Genomic DNA, 26033 nt, shown 5'->3' on the forward strand with positions numbered 1-26033 from the left:
GCGCGTAAGCGCGGAGCCGCTGCCGGACTGGCTCGAGAAGCAAGCGCCCGCCGCGGAGGAGGTGCCCGCGGATCGCTTGCCGCTGCACGCGTTTCGCGCTTTCTTCGACGCGGATAGGCCGCTCGTCATCCGCGCGTGCGCCGCAGGGTGGCGCGCTACGCAGGCGTGGCCGAATCCGGCATACCTCGCGCGGTTGTGCGGCGCGAGGACCGTCCCCGTTGAGTGCACGGACGGCCGCGACGCAGACATGCGCGAGCGCTTTTGCGACGTCGCGGAGCTGCTCGGGGAGATGCTCCGCCCGCCGGCGGAGGCCGCGGGACGCAGGCTGTATATGGCCCAGCACCCGCTGTTTGACTACGTCCCCGCGCTCGAGGACGACGTAAGGCAGCCCGAGTATATCCGCGTCGCGGGGAAGAGCCGCGCTGACTTGACCAATGTCTGGATGGGCACCGCTGGCAGCGGCTCCAACCTCCACTTCGACTCCGCTGATAACTTGCTTGTCCAGATCGTCGGCGAGAAGCGCGTCGTCCTCGTCGCACCCCACTTTTCCAAGTGCTTGTACCCGCGCGAGGAGAGGCCCAACGTCTCCCCCGTGCGTGTCGACGCACCCGATCTCCACGCATTTCCGCTCTTTCGCAACGTCCACGCCCAGGTCCTCCACCTCCGCCCGGGCGACGCGCTTTACATCCCGCCCGCCCACTGGCATTGGGTCCAGTCCATCACGGCATCCATCTCGGTAAACTTTTGGTTCTAATCATTCATCACCACAACCGTGGGTCATTATCTGTTTCTATAAAAAAAATTCCCTCCCTTTTCATCATCATACGCCCCTCTCCCCATCTTTCTCCGATCCACCCCCTACGCGCGCCCGTCCTCCGCTCGCCCCGACGGCCTCCGCACCGCGCCCGCAGGCACCCGTTCCGCGATGCCCACCCCCGCCAACGGCGATGCCCCGCCGCTTTTCCTGCTCCCCTTCACGGAGGTCGCCGAGTGCCTCCTGCGCGACCCCCTGCCCTCGCCGCCTCCCGCCGACGACTCGCGCCCCGACCCGCGCGCCCCGCCGCGCTTTGCGGCCTGCGAAATCGCCCGCACGACCAGCTTGCCGTTAGAGAACGGCGAGCGCGTAGCCCCCGAGCCCCGCGTGTTCACCGTGCGCGCCGGCGACTTTGTGCTGCTGCGCCCGCGCGACAACTCGCAGCGCCCGAGCGTCGGCGAGGTCGCCCACTTCTGGCGCCCCGCCAAGCCGGGCCCCGCCCCGACCCACTACGCACGCGTCAGGTGGTACTACCGCGCAGAGGACCTCGCCGAGTGCCCCGCCGAGACGTTTGGCGAGGACGAGCTGTTTGAGACGGAGCACTTCGATGACGTCGAGGTCGATGTCGTCGCGGGGAGGTGCGCCGTTACGTCGTACCATGAGTGGCTCTCGGCGATGCTGCGCGCGCGGGAGCCCGATGCGGGGGAGGACCCGCAGGGGGGAGCGCGTGGGGGGAAGGACCACCGGAAGGGCGCCGCGCCCCAGGCCGTTGCGGAGGAGGAGGAGGAGGAGGAGGAGGCCCCCGACGATATGAGCGATACGCAGAGCACTTTTTGTGACAACTACACCTCCGCCGCTGTGCGCTACTACTGTCGCAAGTTTTACGACCCGATCAGTCAAGCGTTTGTCACATCGAGCATGGAGGACAAGGATGCCCATCCTTCGGAGCAGCTGAGCTACCGCAGGAAGAGGGAGGACTTCCCTGGGGGGGAAGAGTCGGATGTCTCGGCCTCGGTGGGCGACGAAGAGTCGGACTTTGCAGATGACGATGAGCAAGAAGAGGAGTGGGACGGGAAACGGCCGGGCTCGAAGCGAGGGCGAGGCACGCGACGAAAACCGAGGAAACTGGCGAGAGCGGATGGCGGTAAGCTGGCGAGGGCGTCCCAGTTTGCCCTGCCGTCTGATGTTGGCGCACCGGACATGTTGCCGTGTCGGGACAAGGAGAAGGAGCATGTGCGCAAGTTCATCGAAGACGCGATCAGAGAGAGCGCGGAAGGGATTCACGGCGGTTCGCGATGCCTGTACATATGCGGCGTGCCGGGGACAGGGAAGACGGCGACGGTGCGGGAAATCATTCGCGACTTGTCGCGCCAACGGGCAGCGGGAGAAGCCCCGCCGTTTGAGGCCCTGGAGATCAACGCGATGAGCTTGTCAGACCCCAACTTGGTTTATTGCGAGCTGTACAAAGCTATCACGGGCTCGGAGGGGTACTCGCCGTTGCACGCGGCGCAGATGCTTGAGAAGAGATTCTCCGACGCATCGGTGGGTACAGAAAAGCGGTCCACGGGGCGGGTGGATAGACCGACCGCGAGGGAAAGGGGCAAGTGCGTGTTGCTGATCCTGGACGAGATGGACGTACTCGTCTCTCGCAAGCAGAAAATTTTGTACGATGTGTTGGAATGGCCGACACGAAAGAATGCGCGGATGGCGGTGATTGGGATCTCCAACACTTTGGACCTTCCCGAGCGGATGCTTCCCCGTCTAGGGTCGAGACTGGGAGTTAATCGGGTGACCTACCCTCCATACACAAGCGATCAGCTCAAGGTTATTCTGCAGCTGAAACTGGAGAATATCAAGGACGTGACATACAAGAGCGGAGCGTTGAACCTATGCGCGACAAAAGTGGGGGCAGTATCCGGGGATGTGCGGCGGGCATTGGAAATCTTACGGCGAGCAGGGGAAGTGGCGACGAGGGAAGGCAAGCAGGGGGAGAACACAGTCACGGCCACACACGTGCACGCTGCGATCCAGGACATCTCGGGTCGGTCAAGGCTAGCGACATTGGGACAACTCTCCGATTTTGAGAAACTTTTCCTCCTAAGTGCGGTGGTGTTGGCCCGCAACCTTGGTTCATTTGCGGTAGACGTCACAAGCTCCATGTCTTCTGTGACGTCGCGCGCGCTCACGAGCGCGCGTCGGCATGCCAAACAACTAGGCGACGAGGACATCCCGTCGGTGCGTGAGCTGGAGGAGGCGTGCTTTCGACTCGCGAGTCAGCGTATCGTCCTGGTCGACAAGGCAGCGGTGTTTAAGCAGAGCCGAATCATCGTCAATGTATCGGGGGATGATTGCGCGTTTGCGCTCAGAGACTGCCCTCTGTCGAAGAAGCTGCTCGCGGAGACGTGAGAAGATGCGCGCAACATCTCTGCTCGCTACGCGCATAATGCCAACTCTGCCAGGCGCAGCCTCGAGGGATACGGCGCGGCTTTTTTTCTGCTGCTACCAAACTCAAGCTCTCCGCTTAAACGTCATCCCATAACTTTGCTAACATGTTTGGTTCCGCTGATAGCCTTTTGGGCGACGTTTTATTCTAATCCGTATTTTTTTCCATTTTCAGTTTTTATCTCTTGTTGAGATCAAACAGGCTCCCATAGTCACTGACGCACGACAAACTAGGCGTAGTTTCACAAACTCTCGTCGACTGCATCCCACCTGCACGGGCCACCACACTCATCGTCCGCCCCCGTCGACTTGTCGTAACAATCCGAACACGCAAGCAGACCACTCCGCTGCGTCATTTTTATCAAAGCCATGCAACCAGGAAGCGACCTCACTCCTGCCTTTTCCCGCCCCGTTCCCCTCTCAGTAACACATGCTCGACGCACTTCCGCGGCACAACGTGTCTGCCCTTCATCCAAGTCCCGGATCGTTATGGGCCACGCAACCGTGTCATCAGTGACAGCGGCGGCAGCCCGTCGCGGTTTCCATTTGAAAGACGACAGCCTGGGGCCGCTTTTGAACATGAGTCTATACCGCAAGGATGCCGAGCCCGCCTATGCCGGGTCTATTACAGGCGCCGTGCTTCCCAACAGCCGCCTGCACATCGAGGCGTACAAAGCTGCGCCGCGTGCACGGCGTGGTGGGCTGCTGGATGTGTCCCCCGGCATGATGCTGTTTATCGCCGCGCTCGCGTTTGGGCAGCAGAACGGTGCCAAGGGCGTGTACGGGTTGGCGATTAATGACGCACCGGATCAACACCGCCGCCTACTTCGATACCTCAAGCGGTTTGGCGGTCACGAGGTGAAGCGCGTCACGGGGTCGCTAGCTGATGTCCCCGCTCGGATGTTTTACGGCGGCATTGGAACCGTAATTCGAGGAGATATCGATCAGATGCTGACAAGAGGCCAGGGCATGCTTGAGCGGACGACCCCGATCATAGCCCCCTTGTTAAACTGAGCCTGTTTGTTTTCCGCCTCTTCTCAGCATAAACTATATATTATTTACAATGCCTCAGCCTTTGACTAAGCTGCAGGATACGAAGGCAACCTCATCAACTGTACATCCCCTTTGTCGTTGCCGATGGCGAAATACCCCCCTTGCGGGCTGAATCTAAGACTGCATGCTCTGCGCACGTTGGCCCTAGCCGTCGGCCAGTTGGCATACACTGTCATTGTTGGAATGTGGACGATCTTGACCGCGTTCTTCTTGTCGTGGGAGCTGAAGGCAAGTAGCTTGCCATCGCAATTGAAAGTCGCCCTGTCAATCGTCGTAGTCAGATTCAGAAAGCTCTTTCTGGGCTTCTCCGTCCGCAACCCAAACACAGGCAGGCTGTCACTAGACGTCCTCATCGCTGACGATGAATATACATTCACAACGCCAGAATCCGACCCTAACGCGTAGTGAGCGCTGGAAGTAGCGAGACAGGTGCTGTGAATCGCGCCTTCATCCTTGTGTCGATCGATGCAGTCCATGCGCCGGATGTCCCACAGATACACCGTCCCATCCCGTGAGGCCGCGTAAATATGATTCTCATTCGCCCCTTCCGCGGCAAACGCCACACAAGCCACACGTGAATTGAGGCGCAGCTGCCCAATTTCGCGCTTGGACTTGTTCGACAAAAGCACAATCTTCCCCTGCTGACCCAAGAACGCCAGCTTGCTCCCGTCCGGCGACACCTCAAACCTTTCCCACGCCCGCTCTGGATGCGACGACAGCGAATGCATGGTCATGATACGACCGGTATCCATATCAAGCTGATGAAAGAAGCGGCGACGGCCAGCCATGATGACCTGAGACCCTCCTCCCGTAAACTTGGCGGTGTGTATTGGAAAATTAGTCAAGTGCAAGCCCTGCACTTTGGGGTTCTTGACGCCGTCGACTTGGAATATACGCAACGTCTTGTCGAGGCCTGCTGTGAGCAGCAGGCGTCCGCTCGGATGAAACTCAACGCTCCTCGCCTCCGCCTTGTTCGGGTCCTCCTGATTTGCATTGGTGACGCGGCGCAAATTGAGCACGCCAGGCCGTAGCGGAGCGGCGACCTGATCGACGATTCCCGCGCCCGCCGCTCGTCTGCGGCTCTTGAGCAGGCGAGTAGTTGTCCTAAGCAATGCGTTGACGTCAGTGGACGGGATTTCCTCTTCTTCTTCGCTATCAAGCACTAACGAGCCCTCCTTCTTCCTTTCCGACGGCAAAGTCGCCCAGCTCCCCTTGGAGGCGGCGACTCCACCCGGCGCGGGTGTGATGGCCTCCTGATACATCCCCCTGACGCGGCGCTCGTACTCGACGGCTGAGACGTGTGTTTCGCCAACGGCCGTGCGCAGCTTCCTACGTCGCTTGACCGTATGCAGATCGACCTGCGGCAGGTCATCGTCGTCGTCGTCAACCCAGACCGCTTTCCTTCTGCCGCTGGTTGGCGGCGGCACGTTGGATCGGGCGGCACCGAAGACTTGGATGGGGGCGTCCTGTGCTTCGTCATAGCGGTTTTCGCGCTCGGACGGACAGTCTGAATCGGAGCCTGCTTCGTTCTCGTGTTGGTGTGGATGTGTGTCGGCAGGTTTGGCTGCGATGTCCTCATCCGGTTTGGTACCATCCGGTTTGGTACCATCCGGTTTGGTACCATCCTGGGGGGCCTGTTGACGAGCTTTTTCGCGGCGGGTACGCGCAGCACGTCTCTTTCGCTTGTCGGCATTCAGATGCGAATCCCCAGGCGCGGCATCGGCCTTGATGTTTTTAGCTTGCACGGGGTCCGGCAGACTCGATGCCTGAGCAACATGTCCAGGGCCAGGTTCGCTGTCGGTGCCCGAGCGCGAACCAAGTCGGTCCTCGAAGAAGAGCGGCTGCGACATGGTGCAAACGAGGTCGTGGATGCGTGAACGAGACAAGTGGTGTGCGACAGGGATGGGAATGGGAATGGAGGGGAAAGGTGAAACGTGTCGATGAAGCCGTCGGCGGTGGCGTACCAGTTTTCCGTACCTCGGTCTCAACAGAACAGTACGAAAATTAGAAACGCATCAAAGAAATTGATGGAAAAGGGTAATTGATGGGCCGCAAGCGCTCCACACGCGCACGTGGCCACGTGCGTACGGCAACCATTTGACTTATGACCTGTGGACAAGGTTCCAACGCCTGAGCCAATAAACAAGCGGCGACGCCACCTCAAGCGCGCAGGGGCGCAGGGTTTTCCCCGAGCCGAAACGCCCTGCCGTACACCCACCCGCATAATCTCGCTGCAATCCCTCTGCACAATTCCCCGCCCCCGTTGCCGCACATATCCCCGTGTGCCCCTTCGCATCCGTCCCGCTCCCTGTCCGCCACCATGAATCCCGTCCGACGGGCGTGCGCGTTTTGCGCTCCGCTCGCCCTCCCGCGCACCCCCTTGCTGCCCCACTCCGCGCTCCCCACCGCCGCCCCGCCGCCGCGCGCGCCTCGCCGCCACCGCGCGCGGCCGCCGTGCGCGCCGCCGGCCACGCCGAAGCGGCGGCGCCCGTGCGCGCCACGCATGGCGCTGCCGAACAACCCCAACGACAAGATGAAGGGGCAGGCGGCGGACGCGGTGCTGTCCGTGGGGCGCTTCCTGCAGTCGCCGACCGGCCAGATCGTGCTGTGGGCGGGCCTCATCTGGCTCGTCATCACGGGGCGCATCGGCGTCCTGTTCGACTCATTCCTTATCCTGTTCGCCGTGGTCAGCATCGTGCCCGTCGTCGCCATCCTCGGCTTCCGGTGGTGGGTCAACAGGCAGCTGGTGCAGGGCACGTGCCCCAACTGCGGCGCCCAGGTTACAGGGCTGCGCAACCAGCCGTTTCAGTGCACCACGTGTGGCAACACCGTGCAAGGGGAGAAGGGCGACTTTTCGGTCAAGGATCCCTCCACCGCCACCATCGATATCGACGCAACGGAGATTTCCGACTCATGAATCCTCACGTCGCCAACCATACGAGCCTCCCGCAGCGTCCTTCGCGTGGCGCTAATAAATATCTTCATTGTCTATTTTGTACACTATCACTTTAACAACGCAAGCACCTGCGCCGCCGCCTCCCTTACGTCCACGTCCTCATCCTCATCCTCAACGCACCCCTTCGCCACGCCCCCCACCTCTGCCATCACCTCCCTCCACCCCCCGGCCCTGAGCACCGCCTCTGCGAGCGCGAACCCCCTCACCACGCATCGCCTCTCTTCTCTCCCTTCCCGCATCACCACCGCCTCCCCCAGCACGCGCGCGACCTCCGCCCGCTTCTCCTCGAGCTCGCGCTGCGCCTCCGCGTTCTGCGCCACGGCCACCAGCGCGCGCAGCGCGGCGGCCCGCATGCCTACCACCCCCCTCCCAGCCTTCTCCAGCAGCTTGGTCACTCCGCCGGCCGCCACGGCCCGCTCCATCACGGGCGGGTTGTTCTGCGCGCACGTCGCCACCGCCTTTACCGCCAGCACCGCCACGTCCTCCTCCGCCGTCGCCGCGAGCCGCAGCAGATGCCCCACCCCGCCCGCCGCGGCCACCTGCCGCCCGTTGTCGCCCGACCCGCACAGCGCCTCGATCGTCGCCACGGCGTCGCGCACGGCGTCGCCGCGGGCGCCAGTGGCCAGCGTCTTGGCGGCGCGCGTCACGACCGCCAGCTCATCGTCCTCTGATGCGAAGTCTAGCACGCTCTCGCGCTCGTCGCTCGCGGGCGCGGCGGCCACGCCGAGGTGCGTGCGAGCCGCGCGGAGGGCTTTGTTGACGCTAGACCCCAGGGCGCTAGCGGCGGAGGGGCGGTTCACCCACTGCTTGTAGGCGTTTTTCCACACGTCTTGGGCTGTGTCCGCCGAGGGCGGTGCGGCCGGGAGGTCGGCCGTGGCATCTTCGGCAAGGACTTGCGCAGTGGACAGGTCTTGCGCTTGCGAGGCGGCGCAGAGGACGCGATCTTCTGTGTTAGTGGCGGCGCACGATGTTTCGGCACGCCTGCGAGGGGTAAGCAGAAGGAAAGCTGTTACGAAGAGCAGGATGTACGTCGGGGACATGGTGGGGGTGGATGGGGAACGTTGAACTTTAAAAGGCGGTCGAAGTTGAAGGCGGTCGTAGGAGAAAACAACAGTAACGAGTACAAAACGGCCGGGAAGTACATGTGTCCACGTGGTCCAGTTGTACACCTGCGATCTGGTGGGATCAAAACGAAACGTTGAACACGTGTTCCAAACGTGCAAGCCGCCCTTTGTCTCCACAGCCCAGTAGCGATCCTAGCTAGATCATGTCTCCTCTCTTCCGCGCCCGCTCGTACACCCCAAACATCACCATCAACAACCTCACCCTCCCCCACCTCCCTCCATCGTCAATGTCTGCGATCGACGTCAGCCGCCCCCACTTGCAGCCGCACCATGTCCTCCGCTGACCTTTGCCTTCAGCGCGCGCATGCTTACCTTCAGGATGCTCGCGACATCCACGTCGACACGCTGACCCGAGTCGAGGCCCTCGACGCCGCCCGCGCTGCCCTCCTCGATGCGCACCGCGCCCGCGCCCCGTCAGCGCAAATCCTCCCGCATTTCACCGCTCTCTGCGAGCATGCTGCCTCAGAGCGCGCCCACCCGCTCCGTGCCGTGCTGCCCGCCGCCGTCGAGGACCTTGTAGCCCGCGACATGCCCAGCTTCGCGCAGGCTGCCACCCCATTTTTGGCTCGCGCCCTGCATGATGACAACTTCATCGTCGCCGCTAGAGCCGTCAAATCGCTTACTCGGTTGTTTCGGAAAGTCATCGGCTTTGTCGTGGCCAGCGGCGTCGGGGACGGGGACGGCCGCTTTTCCCAGGCCAACGTGGCCGTCTGGCTCCAGATGCAGCAAAAGGCTCTTTCCTTGATCGCGGCGAAAGATGAAGGATTGAGGAAGGCCTGTGTCAAGTTTGCGGAGACCGTCGTCTTGGCCTTCACGTTTTCGGGCAGCGCGGGATCGCCCGACCATTTTACCCTCGACTATTTGGTCAAAAAGGGATCCGACTGTCCGTTGTTGGAGCCACGAGCCTTGGAGGAGGAAGGGATTCGTTGCGTAAAGGCTATTGCCCAGCTGCTGCATCACAGCCTGGAGGGGAGTGTGGTCACCGCGAGGCCAGATGGAAGGGAAAGCGTGCGCGGACTGCCACCCATGTCATTGATGACCGCCATTTCAGTGCTGAGTAATCTTGTGCGTAGGCGAAGGAAAATTCTTGAGTTTACGCTCCCACCGTTTCTCAACGCCGTTGCAGCCATTACTAGCGGCAGCAGGCGTCCCACGACCCCGCAGGGCATTTTGCAGCTCACACCGAGCCAACGTCACAGCATCATTCATGTATTGCGCTTCAATTTGCTCGCGTTGCGCCCCTACCCGCACACGAGGTCTGGCAGGGCAGGCGCCGATATCATGCAAGCGAGCGCCGATTTGGAAGCGCTGGAGCGCGAGGAAGAAATGCAACGGAAGGAGAGAGCATCTAAGCTCGCCGCGATATCGGCGCGCGAACGTGCGGAGAGGGAAGCGGCTGTCGAAGCAGATAAGCGTCGCGCAGCAGCTGGTGCTGCTGCGGCTCACATGCAACCGGCACCTTCCATGAGGCGCGGAAGGGAGCCCACGAGTATGGGACCGCCGTGGCCACGGCTCCCACCGAAGGAGGCGTACGCTGTGGCACAGGCTATTATTCAGAGTAAGCCACCCCATGAAGTGGTAAACTTTATTATCTCGGCACTATTGCACCACATCCCACCAGCGGAAACTGTACCAGGCGCGAAACGCCCGCTCCAAAAGAGTCGCGCTAAAGTCGAGCAGACAGGAGCAGAGGAACCTGCAATGAAGAGGCCTCGAAAGTCTAGATTCGGAGCAAAGGACCCGGACCGCCCCATGCACGAAGCGATTCCGCCGCCCCCTAAGAAGAAGGTCGCCGTCGTACGGAAGGTCGCCCCTGCCGTAGGTCCAGTCAAGCTTACTTCTACCACCGTTGAGAAGCTGGTCACAGTTTGTTGTCGGAGAATACTCAAGAAGGAACCTCAGGCGATTGCAAGCGGAGCAGGACCCATGCGAATACAACTTCTAGCGCGGCTACTGACCAGACTTAGCCAACAAGACCAAGGCACGACTGCACGACAATTTTGTGAAGAAGTTTGCGCTTTTATTGCTGCTACCGTCGAGCACAATATGCCTCTAGCACAGGCATGGCTCTTCAAGCTTGCTTGTGAAGCAGAACTGACGAAGATATCGCACGATATCCGCTCTGATATACCGCTCCTGAAAACGGAGGCAGAGGAAGAAGGTACAAATAGAGCTGAAAAGGGCAGCGACGACACCACTGCCACTGTGGCCCTAAAAACGCAGCCAGTTGCCGAAGTTATCGTCAAGTCGGAGCTTGTAACGGATTCTTGTGCTACTGCAGAAGTCGCCTCAGCCGTTCAGGACAAAGAAGAAGCTCCGGAAACAAAGCCGACTGCAAAAGCAGAAAACGAAGTGAAGGATGACAAGGTTGCTAGAGGTGATAGTAACACTGCAGTCGAAACGGACCAAAAAATGGCGAACGACACAAGCAGTGAAGAGTTAGTAGCCGACGTTCTGGTTCCTCTTTCTGTCAATGAAGGATATGGTCGTATCTTTCACCGCTTGTTGGAGCTTTTGGCTGACAAGCAGCCATTTGTTGGTGATTCTTACTCGCAAATGATTTGCGAGGCCCCGATGCTACCTCAATCTGTATTTGACACACTCAAAAAGTTCTGCTATGATCCCTCGAAAATCAAAATTGGACTTCACACTCTTCGAGACATTGTTTTACAGAGACCAGGAGATGACAGGGCTAAATGCCTTTCCCTTCTTTTGGGCTTCACAAATCATGAGGACGAGGTGCTGCGGGGTCCCTCAATTCGGTTGGTGGCGAACAAAATTTTTGCAGAATGCGTTGGTGAGGTGCCCGAGGCAATCGAAAAGCACGCAGTGGATTCCCTCAACACAGCCATTGGGAGGCTCTCTGAGAAGCCGACAGCCGACGAATTTAGCAATGTGGAACGAGCCTCGTTGCTCTTAACGGCGCTTTGTGGGCAAAAGCATGAATTGCTGCGCGAAATCGCTGCATCATACATCTCTATGCAATCTGCAGCCAGGCAGACTCTGCTGCAGCGGGCCAAGGATCTCGCAGGTCACCTTGGCATGGCAGCCGTTCCAGTTATTCAGCTCATTGCTGGCAAGCTATTGCCAGTTCAGCCAGCAGCGGATGGGGACAGCTATGGAACAGATGGGCTCGAAGTCTTGGCCCTGGAAGTCCTTAGGGCTCTTCTCAAAAAGTTCGGACGGCCAACCGAAGAAATCGTTGATGCCGCTCGTACAAGGTATGATCTTAGCGGCAACACGGCATTTGTTATTGCAGTTCTTCCAGGATTGCGTAAGGATTCTTTGCTCAAATATTTGGCTGCGATTGTCAGCTCGGTGTTCAGTACGTCAGAAGTTGCAGAAAACGGATCTGGAACGGAGAGAATCGACCATACAATTGATACATCGAAGACGACTGCTGGGTTTAAAGAAATCATTGGAATTGTTATGGGTTCAAGGCCGCCTGCCCTCTCGCCCTCAGAGCTTCTGTTTGAACTGCACAACATTGAGCCCAATCTAGCGGTCATCAGTGCCATTCGGGCTTGTTTCGAACTGAAGAGCATTTACAAGCAGGACGTTATAGCGCAAGCAATCCAGCAACTCATTGAAAAGACGGTGATCCCAGACTTGCTCATGCGAACGGTTAACTTGGCAAGAATATATTACTCCGAACTCGAAAAATATTTGACTGGAACAGTTCTGAAGCGTCTCATCGAAAAGCACGTCTGGAAAAACGAACTCCTTTGGGAAGGGTTTTTAATATACTGCGCGCAGGTGAAGGACAAGTCATTCTTCAAACTTCTACTGAGTCTCCCCGCACCTCAGCTGGCTGAGGCGCTGCGCAGGCAGGAAGACTTGCTGACGACATTCAAGGGTCTCTTTTCAAATCCGAAGAATCTGAGGAAGGTCTCATCCGTCAAGCATCGCAAGGTAATTCAAGCAGCGATTAAAAAACCTGCGAAAGACTCGTGATACGCCATTTGAGTGGCTCTGTGGCACAGTTTGACATATTTGATGAATATTAGACACGATCCGGTGTGTCCTGGTCGTGCGATAAGAAACACAGCTTGCGGTCAATCGATGGTAGCATTATGTTACTTGCACCTCGGCTGATGTACTGAAAAGGCGATTGGGTGGCCATGGACATATTGTTGTCCTTCCAAAACCCAACACAACTCGTGGTTTTGCTATTCGTTGTTTCGCTTATACAATCTCTCAGGGCCATGCCCGTTGTGTGAGTACAACCCTTCTACGCATCCCCGCAAGAAATTGACGCCAATAACTGAGACTAATAAGGGAGTTCGAGAGCGCTTGAAGACTCCGTGCAGATACTGATGAGTGTGATGAACTTCTATGATCGACCGTGGGACCGAGATATCTATGCAGTGCAGAACGTCAGCATCAGAACCTGCATGATCCCAGAGTAAACAGCACTGTCGATGACCGAACACAGAGCCGAGGTCGTGCTGGCGAGGAATCATTGGCTGTTCCTTTGATATCCTCGCTGGACGGGAAGGCCAGTTCCCGTCCAGCAACGTCCAGAGAAGGAAGTCCGCCGCTTGTGAAGGACGATTAGTCTTACTCCAATTAGATAATTATTCCATCATCCTTCGTACTGGCTGTAGATACTCGCCATCCTGGTTTATGATCATACCGGTGAAATCCCGGATTGATGGCTCGGAATGAACGCATCGAGGTGATTAACCCTGCGAAATAATCACCCTAGATCAGCATGGATCGAAACTGATGTGTCCCCTCTTGCCGTCTTGATTAAGATGGTATGCGGAGCGCTTGCTCGTGAGCCTCACAGTAATTTTATCAGAGATGGAATTCGTATCACCTCTCTTTCGAGTTTTTATATTCACATCACAGTCGATAGCGTTGCATTCAGAGGAGTACTTGTATGGACATCGTGGTAGCTGTTTCGGGTTTTAAAGAGTGTCTTGTGTTCACCTGCTCCGACTTGGAAGGTACAGTAGTACTTCGTATACGCAACCTCGAACACTTCTTTCGCGTGGTGCGGATCTATTTCGTGGACGTTTAATTCATATTGACACGTGTGCGTCGTGTACAATACAATACCGACTACAGTACTGTACCTGACAGGCACAGGCTACCTGTGCCTTGTTCCGGTATGGGAGAAGAATTGCCACGTATTAACTCGAACTGCTGATTAATTGTTTTTAGTCATTTTCAATTTCTAAAGGATAGTTACGGCAAAACTGATTGGGTGCTCAACGCAATGCGACAGCAAGCTGGAGGCAAGCTTTTCCGCATCGGCAATCCCGGTGCCGCCACCCATCCACACGATCGAGCACAACTCTACCGCTGCTCAATTGCGATCCACAACCTTCGCTCCCCTCTCAACGCGTCTCACCCCACAGATTCGTTCCCTAGAGCAAGTGTACCGCCCCCCACACTGCCATGGCGAAAGATCTTGACATGAAAGACGTCGCCAACACTGCGGGCAAGGATCAGAAGAACGATGAAACCAAACCGGAGCCTTTTAAAGAAGAACCGCTCAAGATAAGCGCCATCGAGCTTCTTTCTACCGGTACGTAATCCGTGCGTCTCTGCGCCTTTATTATTTGACATTCCAGTACGAGCTGACCGCTGCATATCACTACGCTACGTCAATTGGCGGTCTCTATCGTCACAGATATTCGGAAGAACATCGGTGTTCTGGAAAAAGCCATCCACGCGAAAGAACTACGCCTTCTCTCCCGCGTCCTCCGTAGTACGGGAAACATCCGGAAGCGAATTTCACCTCAGCTGCTCAGTCGCACCATCAAATGCTACGTCCCGGACACTTACTACCATAAGGCAGTGCTCTTGAATTCGCTTTCGGCGGCTCCGAATGTGAGCAACGGATCCAAAATGGACGTGGATGAGAAACCGCCAAGCGACGAAGGGAAGAGCAAATTTGCTCCCAACACAAACTACGACCTCCTCGACACGCCGGCCACGACCACCACGCCGGAAGTATCCGCCTACATGCACCTACTTACGGTACTCGTCCTCCTCGACAAAAAAATGCTCCCGGATGCCGTGAGCGCTAGCAGGACCCTCGTCGAATCGCTCTCCGTTTTCAATCGCCGCACCATGGACGAGATCAACTCTAGGGCCTACTTTTACTTTGCGCGCACCATTGAACTATCTGGCTCGATCGCCTCGATCCGCTCAACGTTGCTTGCGGCTTACCGAACGGCTACCTTACGTCATGACGCGGCCAGTCAGGCTGTGTTGCTCAACTTGTTGCTGAGAAATTACATCTCGTACAATTTGTACGACCAGGCCGACAAGCTGTTGTCCCGTGCTAAGTTTCCGGAAACGCGTAGCAACAACCAACTCGCTAGGTATTTGTACTACAACGGCCGTGTCAAGGCAATGCAATTAGAGTACTCGGAGGCACTGTGGAATTTGCAGCAAGCATTGCGGAAGGCGCCGCAGAATGCGGCACTCGGGTTCCGTCTTTCGGCGCAAAAGTTCATGATCATTGTGCAACTGCTGACTGGAGAGGTACCCGAAAGGGAAATTTTCCGACAGAGTCAGATGCAGAGGGCGTTGCGTCCGTATCTTAGTATTACGCAAGCTGTGCGGAGTGGAGACATGCAGAAGTTTAAGCAGGTTTTGGATGGATCACATGACGAGTTCGTCTCTGACAATACGTACTCTCTTATCATTCGGTTGAGGCACAATGTGATCAAAACTGGGTTGAGAATGCTGAGCTCATCGTACTCGCGCATTTCCCTTGAGGAAATTTGCCGGCGTCTCCATTTAGATTCGGCAGAAGATGCAGAGGGTGTTGTCGCCAAGGCGATCCATGACGGTGTGATCGATGCAGTGATCGATCACAAGGAAGGATTCGTGCGATCAAATGAAACGATCGATGTGTACTCCACGACAGAGCCGACAAATGCGTACCACAGTCGAATTCAGTTCTGCCTCAACGTGTACAAGGAGGCAGTGCGGGCGATGCGATTCCCCGAAAAACGCGAGGACGAAGAGACGCCCGAGCAAAGGAGAGAAAGACTGAAGGAACAAGAGGAGCTTGCGAAGACGCTCGCCGAGGAAGAGGATGAAGACTTTGAGCCTTAACTTTTGTGTCGTATTGTTTGTAAAGCTATGAAAGGATGAGGATTGAGATAATTGTTAAGGGTGCGTAGTGGTTCCGTAGTCTTTTTCTGAGTCAGCGGACAAGTAGCCAGCAGCAAGGAGAGCTGAATTCAGCGCTTCACTGTTGGCATTAAGTACATGGCACGCGTTTGCGGAGACTGAAAGCGCACTCAGGGGGATGAGATTGTCTTACATTGTGGTTGCGACAAGGACATTTATTCCGTAATTGAAGGTGAGGCGATGGCTCTACGCGGCTATTGCGCAGGTGCAGTAAAGATGATGCGATAGAAGGCGTACAATTTGCTATTGCTTTTCTCAATGCCATGTGCGCGCAGTGCGTCCTCTTCATGTCTTGCGACCGAAATGTGCTCCCAGCATCGTTCTTGTGTCATTGTTTCAGACCAAGTGAGAGTGAAAAGATCAAAGCCATATATGATACTTACTACAGTAGAATCATAACGACTGTTGTTGACAACATCAGGGACTGGAATTACGAGTCTGCGAATAGGAAGCACCGTATTTGCGACACTGGGGAATGGCTATTTGACACATGAATGAATTTGGGTAGAGCGGCGCAAAAGTGTGGAGCCACGCGCTGTTGCTACAGTGTTCGTGGCTGCTGGGCAAAAACATGAAGAAATGTAGATTTTCATGTGTCCAAATGAAATACTATAGCTTAGCAAAGAGAATGGGAAGAATTAGCATCCAAGTGGTTGCGTTAGAGCTTTGACCAGACATGCTGCGAGAGTGGGACATGTAAGACGGGGGAGGAAAAAAAGAGCACACGTGCGTTCATTGCGTTCATGCATGCTGGGTGCGAAGAGAGAAAGTCGAAGCCCCACGGGTGTCGAAAATCGAAACTCCGGCATGCGCAGTGTGTTGATATCAACACAACAGACGGTGTTTCAGGGAAGGGCCGTGGTTACGTGTCTGGCGCCAGCGCCGCTGTCGAGGGTTTGAGTGCCAGCAAGGCCACTGCCAAGAGGAGGGCACCATTGGTCCGGCTGACAGCAGGCTGCCAGCAGCCGGACCAATGGTGCCCTCCTCTTGGCTTTTATGGCACCATAAAGGGCCTTTTGCGTCTCTGCACCAGCAATGTCTCGAAAAAGCGCCACAATCGCTACATTGCTGTTCAACTTCTCCCGAACGGACCAATGGTGGCCCCCGAGAGGCGCTTTTCCATGACGCAGGCCGATTTCAATTGCCCAATCACCGCACGGAACGCCCTCCACAGGGACCGCCCTACACCCCACGAGCCCCGTTTGGACCGCCCGCCTTGACAGCACCCCAACTCATCCTTTTGTCAAATCGACAACCTGCGCATCGTTGCCGCCGAGCCAATTGTAAAAAGGTAAAAAGGCTCCACCTGACCCCTTCGTCCGACGCATCCGCTTTGACGCCCCTCCTCCCACCCTAACCGCACCCTGCCCCCTCACCCTTCTCTTGCCTCATTTTCCCCCGTCCCGCCCAACCAAACCGTACACACCATGGGTCTCTTCGGCAAGAAGCCTCAGATCATCGACACGCCCTACGTCGCCCCGCCCTCCTCGCGCGCCGCCCCGGGGCCCTCGCTCGATGATACCATCCACAGCTCCGCCATGCGCGAGGGCAACATCAACGCCCGCATCCAGAGCCTCGAGACCGACATCCTCAACCACAAGCGTGAGATGCAGCGCTCGCGCCCCGGTACGGCCACGCATAACATGTACAAGCGCCGCGCGTTGCAGGCCATGAAGCAAAAGAAGCAGCTGGAAAATCGCGCCGCTATGTCCTCAAACGCCACTTTCAACCTCGAACAAGTCAGGGATACCAAGTATATGGTCCAGGATAACATCGCTATGGTCGCAAACTTGCGCACTGCTAACCAGGATCTCCGCGCCGCGCAGCAGCATATTGACATCGACCAGGTCGAAGACTTGCAGGATGATATGCAGGAGGCCCTGGGAGAGGCGTCGGAAGTGCAGGAGGTTTTGGGGCGGTCGTACGATGTCGACCACGTCGATGAGAGTGACCTCATGGCCGAGTTGGATGAACTTGAAGAGGACTCGGTTAATTATGCCCAGGGCGAAAGCTTGCAGACACCATCATACTTGCAGCCGGCCGCCATTGAGTCTGGCGCGGCCCAAGGGCAGTTGCCACGCCCCAACTATGCCCAACCGGAATCCATGCCCGCCCAGAGATATTAGAGCCGCGTTCGTACCTGTGTAGATGGAGATGTTCGGTTAAAGCGTCTTGCGATTGCCTGTCGTTGTGAAGCAGTGGTACAAAATGCCATTACCGCTGTTGTTCAAGGGGGGCGTGTCGCGGATTTCTCTGCAACGACAATGCCCTCACATATAGCTCCTGAAGAGGGGCTACAATGCCAACATGCATTGAACGACGCCGCGCGCTTTCGTGTCGGGCGGACGACTCGCACACTTTATTGTATAGCACATCGTTTAGAGAAGCTCCACGAGTAAACTAAGCAACAAAGCCCCTTGTGTCGCTTCTCGACCTCAGTAGCCCAATACCATCAGAACGTGTACTGTATACCGAACATCTCCCCTCACAGTGAATTCCACACAATTTTTTCAGGATTCCATCACGTTTTTTGAGAGGATGTAAAGTTTAGCTTCAAATATCCGAAAGCAATCGCCGTGCACGTACACTGGCCACAAAGAGCATGGACAGAGATCAACTGTGCTGTGTGTCAATTATCCTGAGAGTTTGTTAAACGGCGATGTCTCGTCGGGGCTCGTTCACGAGACCCATAACAGGTGCAAAGGACACAACTCTCTACAGTACCACAAATCAGTATCCAGATTCTAGTTACCCGGCAACCCTGCTCATCAATATCCACTGGTCTCTGCAAAAAGAAAGTCTCGAGATTCGATTGCCTCAGCCAAGCGTCTTTTCCGTGATAACATCAAAAAGCCAAATGGAGTTTGTTGGGAGAACAACTATTTATAACTAATTTGCATCATATATACGGGCACTGTTTGACATTTCCTATTTAAACTTTAGCGTTTTCTTTAAAAACGTGAACTAAAAGAAACTGTCACTGCGAAATACGAAATAGCAAAAAGGGAGTGCAATAAACGTCTTTACAAAGGTCAACTTACCTCAGCGTCTAATGCCAACAATGGCATAGAAATGTGGCTGCACTAACACAAGTTCGAATGAGTAATTTTCTATATTCTTGTGCATGCTAGCTACCTAGCACAATGAAACCCTACAATAAAAGTTCCGATGACCCTTCTACACTACAACAATTTACACAAACGCGATCTTCAAGATGCGTTTTGCCCAGCGGCTCCCCATTTTTGTTCCCCGTCAAACAGGATCCAGCCATGCACAGCAGACTCAGTCAACATATGCTAAGGGTTGCTTAACAAACGAGCACTGGAGCAGGGAGCCCTAAGGTGTCCTGTGCTAATCGTGGCTCACTCAAGTTTAATCTTTTCAGAAAACTTCGCAAAACTCGTTGTGATCCCTGGTAGGAGAATATATAATTCAGACAACTGCCGACAAAGCGTTGGACTCCCTAAGCATTCGACGAAAAAACTCACTCTGAGACACAAACCAACAGTCAGTGTGTTACCACAAACAAGTGCGTAGTCCGTCTGCAGAAACGCTTGTCCATTTTGATGAGATCGTTCTTTGTGCAATGGTGGTTTTGGAAACACAAGCCTTAGATTTTCCAATTCAACTGCGCACATCTGCTCATGAATCACATCGCAAAGTCTGCGGGTCGATAAGCGTTTATACATTTTGATTGGGCATCAACCCTGCATGCAGCTTAGCTGTTCAGCAATGCCAGAAAGCACATCTGTTTGATGCAGATGAATTGTACGCATTGACATGCCCTTCTAGACATTGTGGATGAACGTGCCAAACGGAAGAATGGTTCGTGAGGTCTGCTATTTCCTTGAGAATTTGCAGAATGGCGTCGACTTTTACGCATCTTCACCACAACTTTCTTCACTTTTGTTTCTTTCATATGCGGTGGAAGAGTGAGGAAGCACATGTGTGGTGGCGACGAATCTTCGAGGGGAAGAGATCTACCGCTCGTCCAATACTGTAAAGACATGGTCGTTTCCAATAAGGATCTTTCAGTGGACATCCTCTCTTATCAGACATTGTCAAAGAAAAGCATTAATTCTCATCTGTTTGATGGTTCAGCGCTATTTCTAAGGCAACAATTTGGCGTACCGAGGGTGCTCTCATTGGACGCTTTCCTCTGGAACAATTGTGGTGCCATATTTGGAAGCATTGAATGGGTACCTCAACTTACTTTTGCCTTGCCTGAAACTTCTCGAGGATGGGACGATATGCCATTGCAGGGAAAGCCAGCCATGTGATTTAGGTCGCAGATTGGTGCGGCAGAAAGTTTGATAAAACAGTGCTGTGGTACAGAAGATCAGTTAGAGGATTGGTTGATGGAATGAATACCAGTGCAGAAAAGGAGCCACGTTCCTTCTCGGCAATCCATTTGTTTGAATTGTGAGAAGCACTCTCTCATACAACATCTATTTCCATAGCAGCAAAGGTCGAGGAGGTTGCATAGACATTTCCACTATAGACCGAAATACTAACACAGAGCGTCATCTGACAGGAGCCCTGGGAATCGAAAGGCTTCGTGATTTTTGAACTGGAGGCCAGTTGGGCATGCTTCACTTTGTATATTTATTAGTGCACCCGACCGACATAATCTCTTAGTAGCATGTGCGACATACCTATGACCTTGCAAATCGATAACAACCTCTGCACCGTGGAGCGAGAGAGTCAAAGAAAGACATCTAACAGCAGCTTTTGGTATCCTGGCAAAAATGGACTCCAACGCAACTTTGAGAAGTTCTTCTAGATCTGGGTCACGGTCATCTCGGTCACAGGGTAGGGGTCGAGGTTCAAATCGGCAAAACGGGAATCGTCAGTCTACCGAAGATGGTTTGGATGAGTTTTTGAGCAACCAAAAACAAGAGTTGCTTGTCAGACGGATGTTTATTATGAATCAAGGAGGCGGGAATCACATTCTCGCGGCTGAATCAGGCAAAGGGGAAACGTACGTGATAAGGCACACAATGGAACTGAAAGCGATTCATTTCTGGTATTATCAAACAGGTCTGGACCACAGGATGTTCCCCACCTTTCACGCTAGCGTCGAGGCGCTCTGGAGATCGTTGGTGCGGTACGGGGTTGAGGTGACTGGGGATTTCAGGGGTTTCAATATGCTGAACGTCAACGAAAGGAACAGTCGCGGCAACAGACCAAAGGTGACTATTGACAGCTTCATTGGTGTCCCATACTACAACTCACGAGAATCTTTGGTCGTCAAAGGAGCGCGAATTGAAGGGAGAAATGGAGAATTTGGAAACAATCCACTTTCTCGAATCGTGTATCTATATGATTCACGGGATGAGACATTCACCCTTCAGAAGAGGCGGTTCTACTTCATCAGATAAGCTGTTGACGGAAGTTGTTTGAGTGTTTACAAGTTCGTCATGCGTGATAGTGCTCGGTAGCATTTGTAAAACCCTCTCAAATGGACTTGACAACCGTGCCTTAAAGCTTTTCTGGATTGCTCATGTCAGGTAAGAAACAGGTTAGTTTTTATGTACAGTAAACTGAAAAGCAACGAGATATGGTACAAGGGTACTATCGAGACCCGAGATATTGGCGCCCTTTGGTCCTTAGAATCACAAAGTGTATGACGGACTCAGAGAGTTGCCTACAAGTACGTGGTTACTTCAATAAAATGCGACAGAGAGTTCATGCGGTGAAAACACGTCCTTCCCCAGGCGTCCATGCCAATCGTTGTATTGGATGGCCTCTTCCAATGTCTTTGCTCGATAATACGCTTAACACAGGCGTGCAAGATGGCCTCTCTTCGCGACTAACTCGAAATCCCTGTAGCAGCCCTCGTACGCGGTAGTGTGTGATATACCCTCGCGGCGATATTCTTTACTGTTTCTGGCTGAGCTGTAGAAAAGGTAGACGGGAAGATTTGTTCACACGACAAGCACGACGCCAATAATCAAAACAAAAAAGTGCAAACTGGGCTTTCGCCTACTCTTATACGTCAAGTGTTTAAACGCGGGGATCTCTCCATTTTGACAAAACCTTTGTATGCTCCATTGTGGTGATGGATAGGGATCATTAGGAGTTTACGTGAGACTTAGTCCGCCCTTTGCGCGTCAAAGCATTGGCAATCTAATCTAAAAGCTTTGAAATCTTGCCCACAAACCGTCTCGCTCCGCGGACACAACTGGTATATCTGTTAGGGGTTAAAGGGTAATATGATTAACCTACCTCTTCTCAAACAACCACACGAGAGGCTGGATTCTCCTGGTATCACCAGCACTCTTTTATGTTTAGGAGTGCAGGAACTACGGAAGACGATCCGGAATAGTTCGAAGAAATGATTAACTTGCACGAGCTTGCAGTCGGGCATTGCATCCGTGTTCGACATCACTCCTTGGAAAACGCTAGCACACTAAGTCGACGCAATCAACGAAGCCTGGAATATCAAAACAATTGCGCGACGACTCATTGGCATGTCATATTACTTCCCAACTTGTTACTGAAATGAAGTAAAGGGCGCGTGGGTGCCAGCACCTCATCATTCCAGGCAAAACAATTAGGTTGAGGCACCAGTGATGGAATTCACAAGGCATAAATAAATCTCCTTGCGGGATATTACACAACGGGGTAGACGTGGAACAGGTGAAAGGATGGATTCCGCAAAGAAAAAGTTACAGTTGGTGGTGCATTCCAAGCACTGGCTGCGTTTTTTTTTTTTTCCTTTTCGAAGTGATTCGGCAGACTTGAGACTCATTCCGTTCCCTTTCCACCTGCACATGACATACGTCTCTCTCAATACACATTGTCATATGCCCTGTTCACGTGAGGTTGTTTGTGTGTGCCTTTACACGCGACAACAGCCTACAATCAGCGTATTTGGTGTGTCCTACGTTTTACACCTGACGGATCCCTATAATAATTCAGGGAAGAAACAAACTATTGCAGAGCGACTCTTTTCCCGAATAGCTGAGCTGTTCTCTGCGTATTGGCTCCAATAGTTCCATTTTGATGTTTCGATTCCTGAGGGGCAAATTGAAGCATGGATCTCGCAAAATACTCTCTCTGCGATCGCGACAGAGATGGCCGACTTCGCTGATGTGCATCCCTGAGGAGCTCCGGAATTGAGAGCGATGTTTCAATCTCTTTCGATATCCGTTCTCGCTTTCCTTGCTGCAAATGGGCGTCATTCAGGACCGCACCGAGATCTGCGCCAGTGTAACCGTCGGTGTCTTCAGCCACCTGTCGCAGTGCTGTATCAACGTGTGGTGCAGATGGGAAGAACCCTGTGCTGAGGCTTCGGAGGATATCAAGTCGTTCCTCGACTGATGACGGAATATCCACCGGAATCCATCGATCCAGTCTTCCTGGCCGGAGCAACGCAGGGTCAATTAGTTCAGGTCGGCTGGTAGTCGCAATAATATAAACTCCTTCGCTAAGCCGTTCCGCTCCGTCCATACAAGTGAGAAGGGTGTTTACAACCCGATCTGCCACTCCTGTGTGTTCTCCACCTCTCCTCGGTGCTAAAGAGTCGAACTCGTCGAAAAGAAGAATGCACGGAGTAGAGTTGGCAGCCTTCTCAAAGGCACGACGGACCTCAGCTTCACTTTCCCCAATATACTTGCTGAGCAATTCTGGCCCTTTTACCATCACACAACGCATACGACTCTCTACTGCAGCAATTCTCGCGAGCATGGTTTTCCCACATCCCGGGGGGCCGTACAGTAGGATGCCATGGGGCAGCCTGATGGGAGCTTTGATAAATATGTCAGGACGGCTCGACGGCAGTTGAAGCGATTCCCATAGTGCACTTTTCGCGCTTTCTAAAGCTCCCAGTTTGGACCATGCCAGAGACTCCCCTTCTTTCTCTTTGCTGAACGAGATGCCAGATCTGCTTGACGGGGTCATTGACGTGAGAACTGTGGTTAGAAATCGAAGTATCTGAGTATTGTCAGCTTCCTCGCCTGTCACCCTTGCCAATTCCAGCGCAATTCTAGTTCGCTTTAAGGACACGACTATATCCTTCGGGCCGTATCCCTCTGAGAGCGCCCGTAGTGAATCACCGTCCCTTTTCATGGAGGAGAGCACGCTACTTGTCGCTGGAAGACAAAATGCACATTGCAGGCCTGTCCAGAACAAGAGCATCCTCTCAGTTGCAGTTGGTAATGGCAGGTGCACGACATTTCGAAGAATCCCGGGACTTCTCAAACTTGAATCCAGATCGTTTGCCGACTCACATGTCATGATGAGGAAGACTGGTTCGGAATGAAGCTTTTTGATGTGGTGTTCAAGCTCCCGTGCTATGGCCTGCCCTCGGCGGCCACTTTTGCCATCGGAATCGTTAGTTTCTCTATCCCGATCGCTTGCCCTACTGCCGAGCAACATATCGAGGTCATCCAAGACGATCAGACCTGGTCCTCCATCGATTGCAGCCGCAAAAGCACGTTGGATACGATTTATCGAGACTTCTTGACGTTCACCTGAATGGACCTTTCCTCGAATCCAAACTGTTCTAACGAGAGCCAGATCTGTTAATAGCGATGCAACTGCCCTACAGACATACGTCTTGCCAGACCCTAGTGGACCCTCGAGGGACACCGCTCGACATATGTTCTGCTTTTGCTTCTTCGCCAAGCGGTCTTTGAAACAACTACTGGAGAGACGAATGATAGACTCTACCGCATTACGTTCTGATGCAGTGAGGGATGATAATGTGTCTGATGGTGAAAGCAGTTGCGGTTGTTTTGGTTCCTTAAATAGATTTGCAAGCTTCTGTGGCCCAGGCCCAAGCGCACTCGACACAGTGTGACTGGAGCTTTCCAAGGGCTCTCTGGCGTTCGAAGGCTCGCAGACTGTTTGAGTTGGGAAGCTCTGTCGCCCTTCCTTGACAAGGCGCTTCTTCTTTGCGTTCTCAAGGAACTCTGTTGGATTGTTGTCATGCAATGCTGCGAACAGGTTGTCGCTAGCAGCACCTGGCTCATCGTGGATTTCCTTGATGCCTTCCCTATCCCAAATGTCTACATCTTTCTTCATGCATGCTCCCTTCTCGTTCGATGTCTCAGTGTCGTTTAAGCGGATTCGCACATCTCGTAGACACATGCCGTCGTAGTAGACACCCGAGCCTTGTATAAATTGCGTTAAAGATAAAGATATCGTAGGATTACTTGCTGGTAACTTGGTGACACCTATCTCCTTTCCACCCTTTTCAAATGGAGGCATTTCATCAAACAGAACAGGTACAAACGGTGACAGCTCTAAGTCTTTCCATAACCAAGGCGGGAGCGAGACATGCCCCTTCGGCACATCTGGATGAGACAAGAAGGCGATGGGGAGGGCAAGCTGTTTATCGGAGCCATGACCCTTTCGTGACGCGAGAGCAAAACGCAGCCCGTGAGACGACACATCGTCTTCTGCAGAATCTGCATGTAAAACAGCATGTGTCAGAGCGACGTTTTCGGGCAAGGACGGCATTGCGGCCTTCCTATACGGCACGACGCGGTAAAAGGCGGAAACTCGCTTGTGGGCTTTCCGATGCGCGCCCACGTCCACGGAACCTGGGCGCACTGGCGGGGATTCGATCTCGATCTCGGAGTCCGCCACCAGCAGTGCGTACGGTGGCTCCTGCGGAAGTGCATGGTGGGGTTGGGGAGTGAGTTTGACGACGCGCACAAGCACGGAGTCGCGTCCCGGCAATCGGAGCGGAATTTCAAGGCCTGGGTAGATGACGCGGACCTGTGCGAGAATGTTGCGCTCTAAGGCATCTGCGGTGCCGCTGAGCATGGAATACTGGTGGAGTGCCTTCTCAAAAGGGTCTGGATGCTTTGATTGGGAAGCAGGCAGATGGGGGTCGGGAATGCCGTTCGGCGCGGAAGGGAGACAAGCATCGTATGCGACTGGGCGTATCAAGGCGGATTTGACAGTGTGCTTGGGGTGGTTGTCGACGACGCGCTCGACGACTGCGGCTGTGAGTGTGGTGCCATTAGCAAGTTGGAGGGCTTGGGCGAAGGCGGGGTGGAGGCCGATGCTATAAGGCAGGTCCAGTGTCGCGCCAGTCCACGCGACGAAGAGCGGTTTCGCGGTTTGGGATTTGTGTGTTGTGGAGGGTTGGAGCTTGAGGATGACAAGGGCAGCGAAGGGATGGATGTCAGATAGGGAGGAAGCCACGGGGATGGGGAGCGCAACGGAGCAGTGGGCTGGGGTTGTAGAGGATTCGGCAGCATGGTGAACTACATGAAGCTTCATGGTCGTTGTTTGGGCATGTGCAAGGGGGAGTAGGGGGAAGCAAGCATGTTGTGGTGTTCAATAGTGGATGTTTAAGCCATGGACAGAGATGTAGCATAAGCGACGAAGATGTTTTGGGAGCAATCTGAACCTGTGTGGGTGTGGATTGACGTTGACAATCAATAGGTTTGGAACGAGTTCAAAGTGTGAGATGGGAAAACGAGACAGGACACGTGTTGACGCTGTAAAATTCGTGTACAGTACTCCTACATTGTACACTGTAATGCGGAAGTGTCGTGATGCATGCACGTGGTACACGTGTAAGATA

At 54.4% G+C, this 26033-nt stretch overlaps 6 protein-coding genes; 4 read left to right on the forward strand and 2 right to left on the reverse strand.

Moving 5' to 3' along the window:
- The first annotated feature begins 289 nt into the window (after positions 1-289).
- Positions 290-754, forward strand: CHC_T00007169001 (hypothetical protein). The gene has a single exon (XM_005710626.1). The coding sequence runs from the start codon at positions 290-292 to the stop codon at positions 752-754; it is 465 nt and encodes a 154-aa protein (XP_005710683.1).
- A 918-nt stretch (positions 755-1672) lies between these two features.
- Positions 1673-3460, forward strand: CHC_T00007170001 (hypothetical protein). XM_005710627.1 is given in 2 exon segments: positions 1673-3160; positions 3161-3460. The coding sequence occupies 1 exon segment, from the start codon at positions 1673-1675 to the stop codon at positions 3158-3160; it is 1488 nt and encodes a 495-aa protein (XP_005710684.1). The 3' UTR covers positions 3161-3460.
- A 57-nt stretch (positions 3461-3517) lies between these two features.
- On the reverse strand, positions 3518-6099 carry CHC_T00007171001 (hypothetical protein). XM_005710628.1 is given in 2 exon segments: positions 3518-4275; positions 4276-6099. The coding sequence occupies 1 exon segment, from the start codon at positions 6097-6099 to the stop codon at positions 4276-4278; it is 1824 nt and encodes a 607-aa protein (XP_005710685.1). The 3' UTR covers positions 3518-4275.
- A 2500-nt stretch (positions 6100-8599) lies between these two features.
- CHC_T00010348001 (symplekin-like) lies at positions 8600-12283 on the forward strand. Its single transcript, XM_005710629.1, has one exon. The coding sequence runs from the start codon at positions 8600-8602 to the stop codon at positions 12281-12283; it is 3684 nt and encodes a 1227-aa protein (XP_005710686.1).
- A 1343-nt stretch (positions 12284-13626) lies between these two features.
- On the forward strand, positions 13627-15462 carry CHC_T00007173001 (hypothetical protein). XM_005710630.1 is given in 4 exon segments: positions 13627-13735; positions 13736-13865; positions 13971-15409; positions 15410-15462. 2 exon segments carry the CDS (start codon positions 13736-13738, stop codon positions 15407-15409), a joined length of 1569 nt encoding a protein of 522 aa, XP_005710687.1. The 5' UTR covers positions 13627-13735; the 3' UTR covers positions 15410-15462.
- Positions 15463-22312: 6850 nt separating this feature from the next.
- Positions 22313-25726, reverse strand: CHC_T00007174001 (hypothetical protein). XM_005710631.1 is given in 2 exon segments: positions 22313-22423; positions 22424-25726. 1 exon segment carries the CDS (start codon positions 25724-25726, stop codon positions 22424-22426), a length of 3303 nt encoding a protein of 1100 aa, XP_005710688.1. The 3' UTR covers positions 22313-22423.
- Between the last annotated feature and the right edge of the window lie 307 nt (positions 25727-26033).

This window comes from Chondrus crispus, genomic scaffold, assembly GCF_000350225.1.
Source record: "Chondrus crispus Stackhouse genomic scaffold, scaffold_64, whole genome shotgun sequence".
Classification (NCBI taxonomy): domain Eukaryota; phylum Rhodophyta; class Florideophyceae; order Gigartinales; family Gigartinaceae; genus Chondrus; species Chondrus crispus.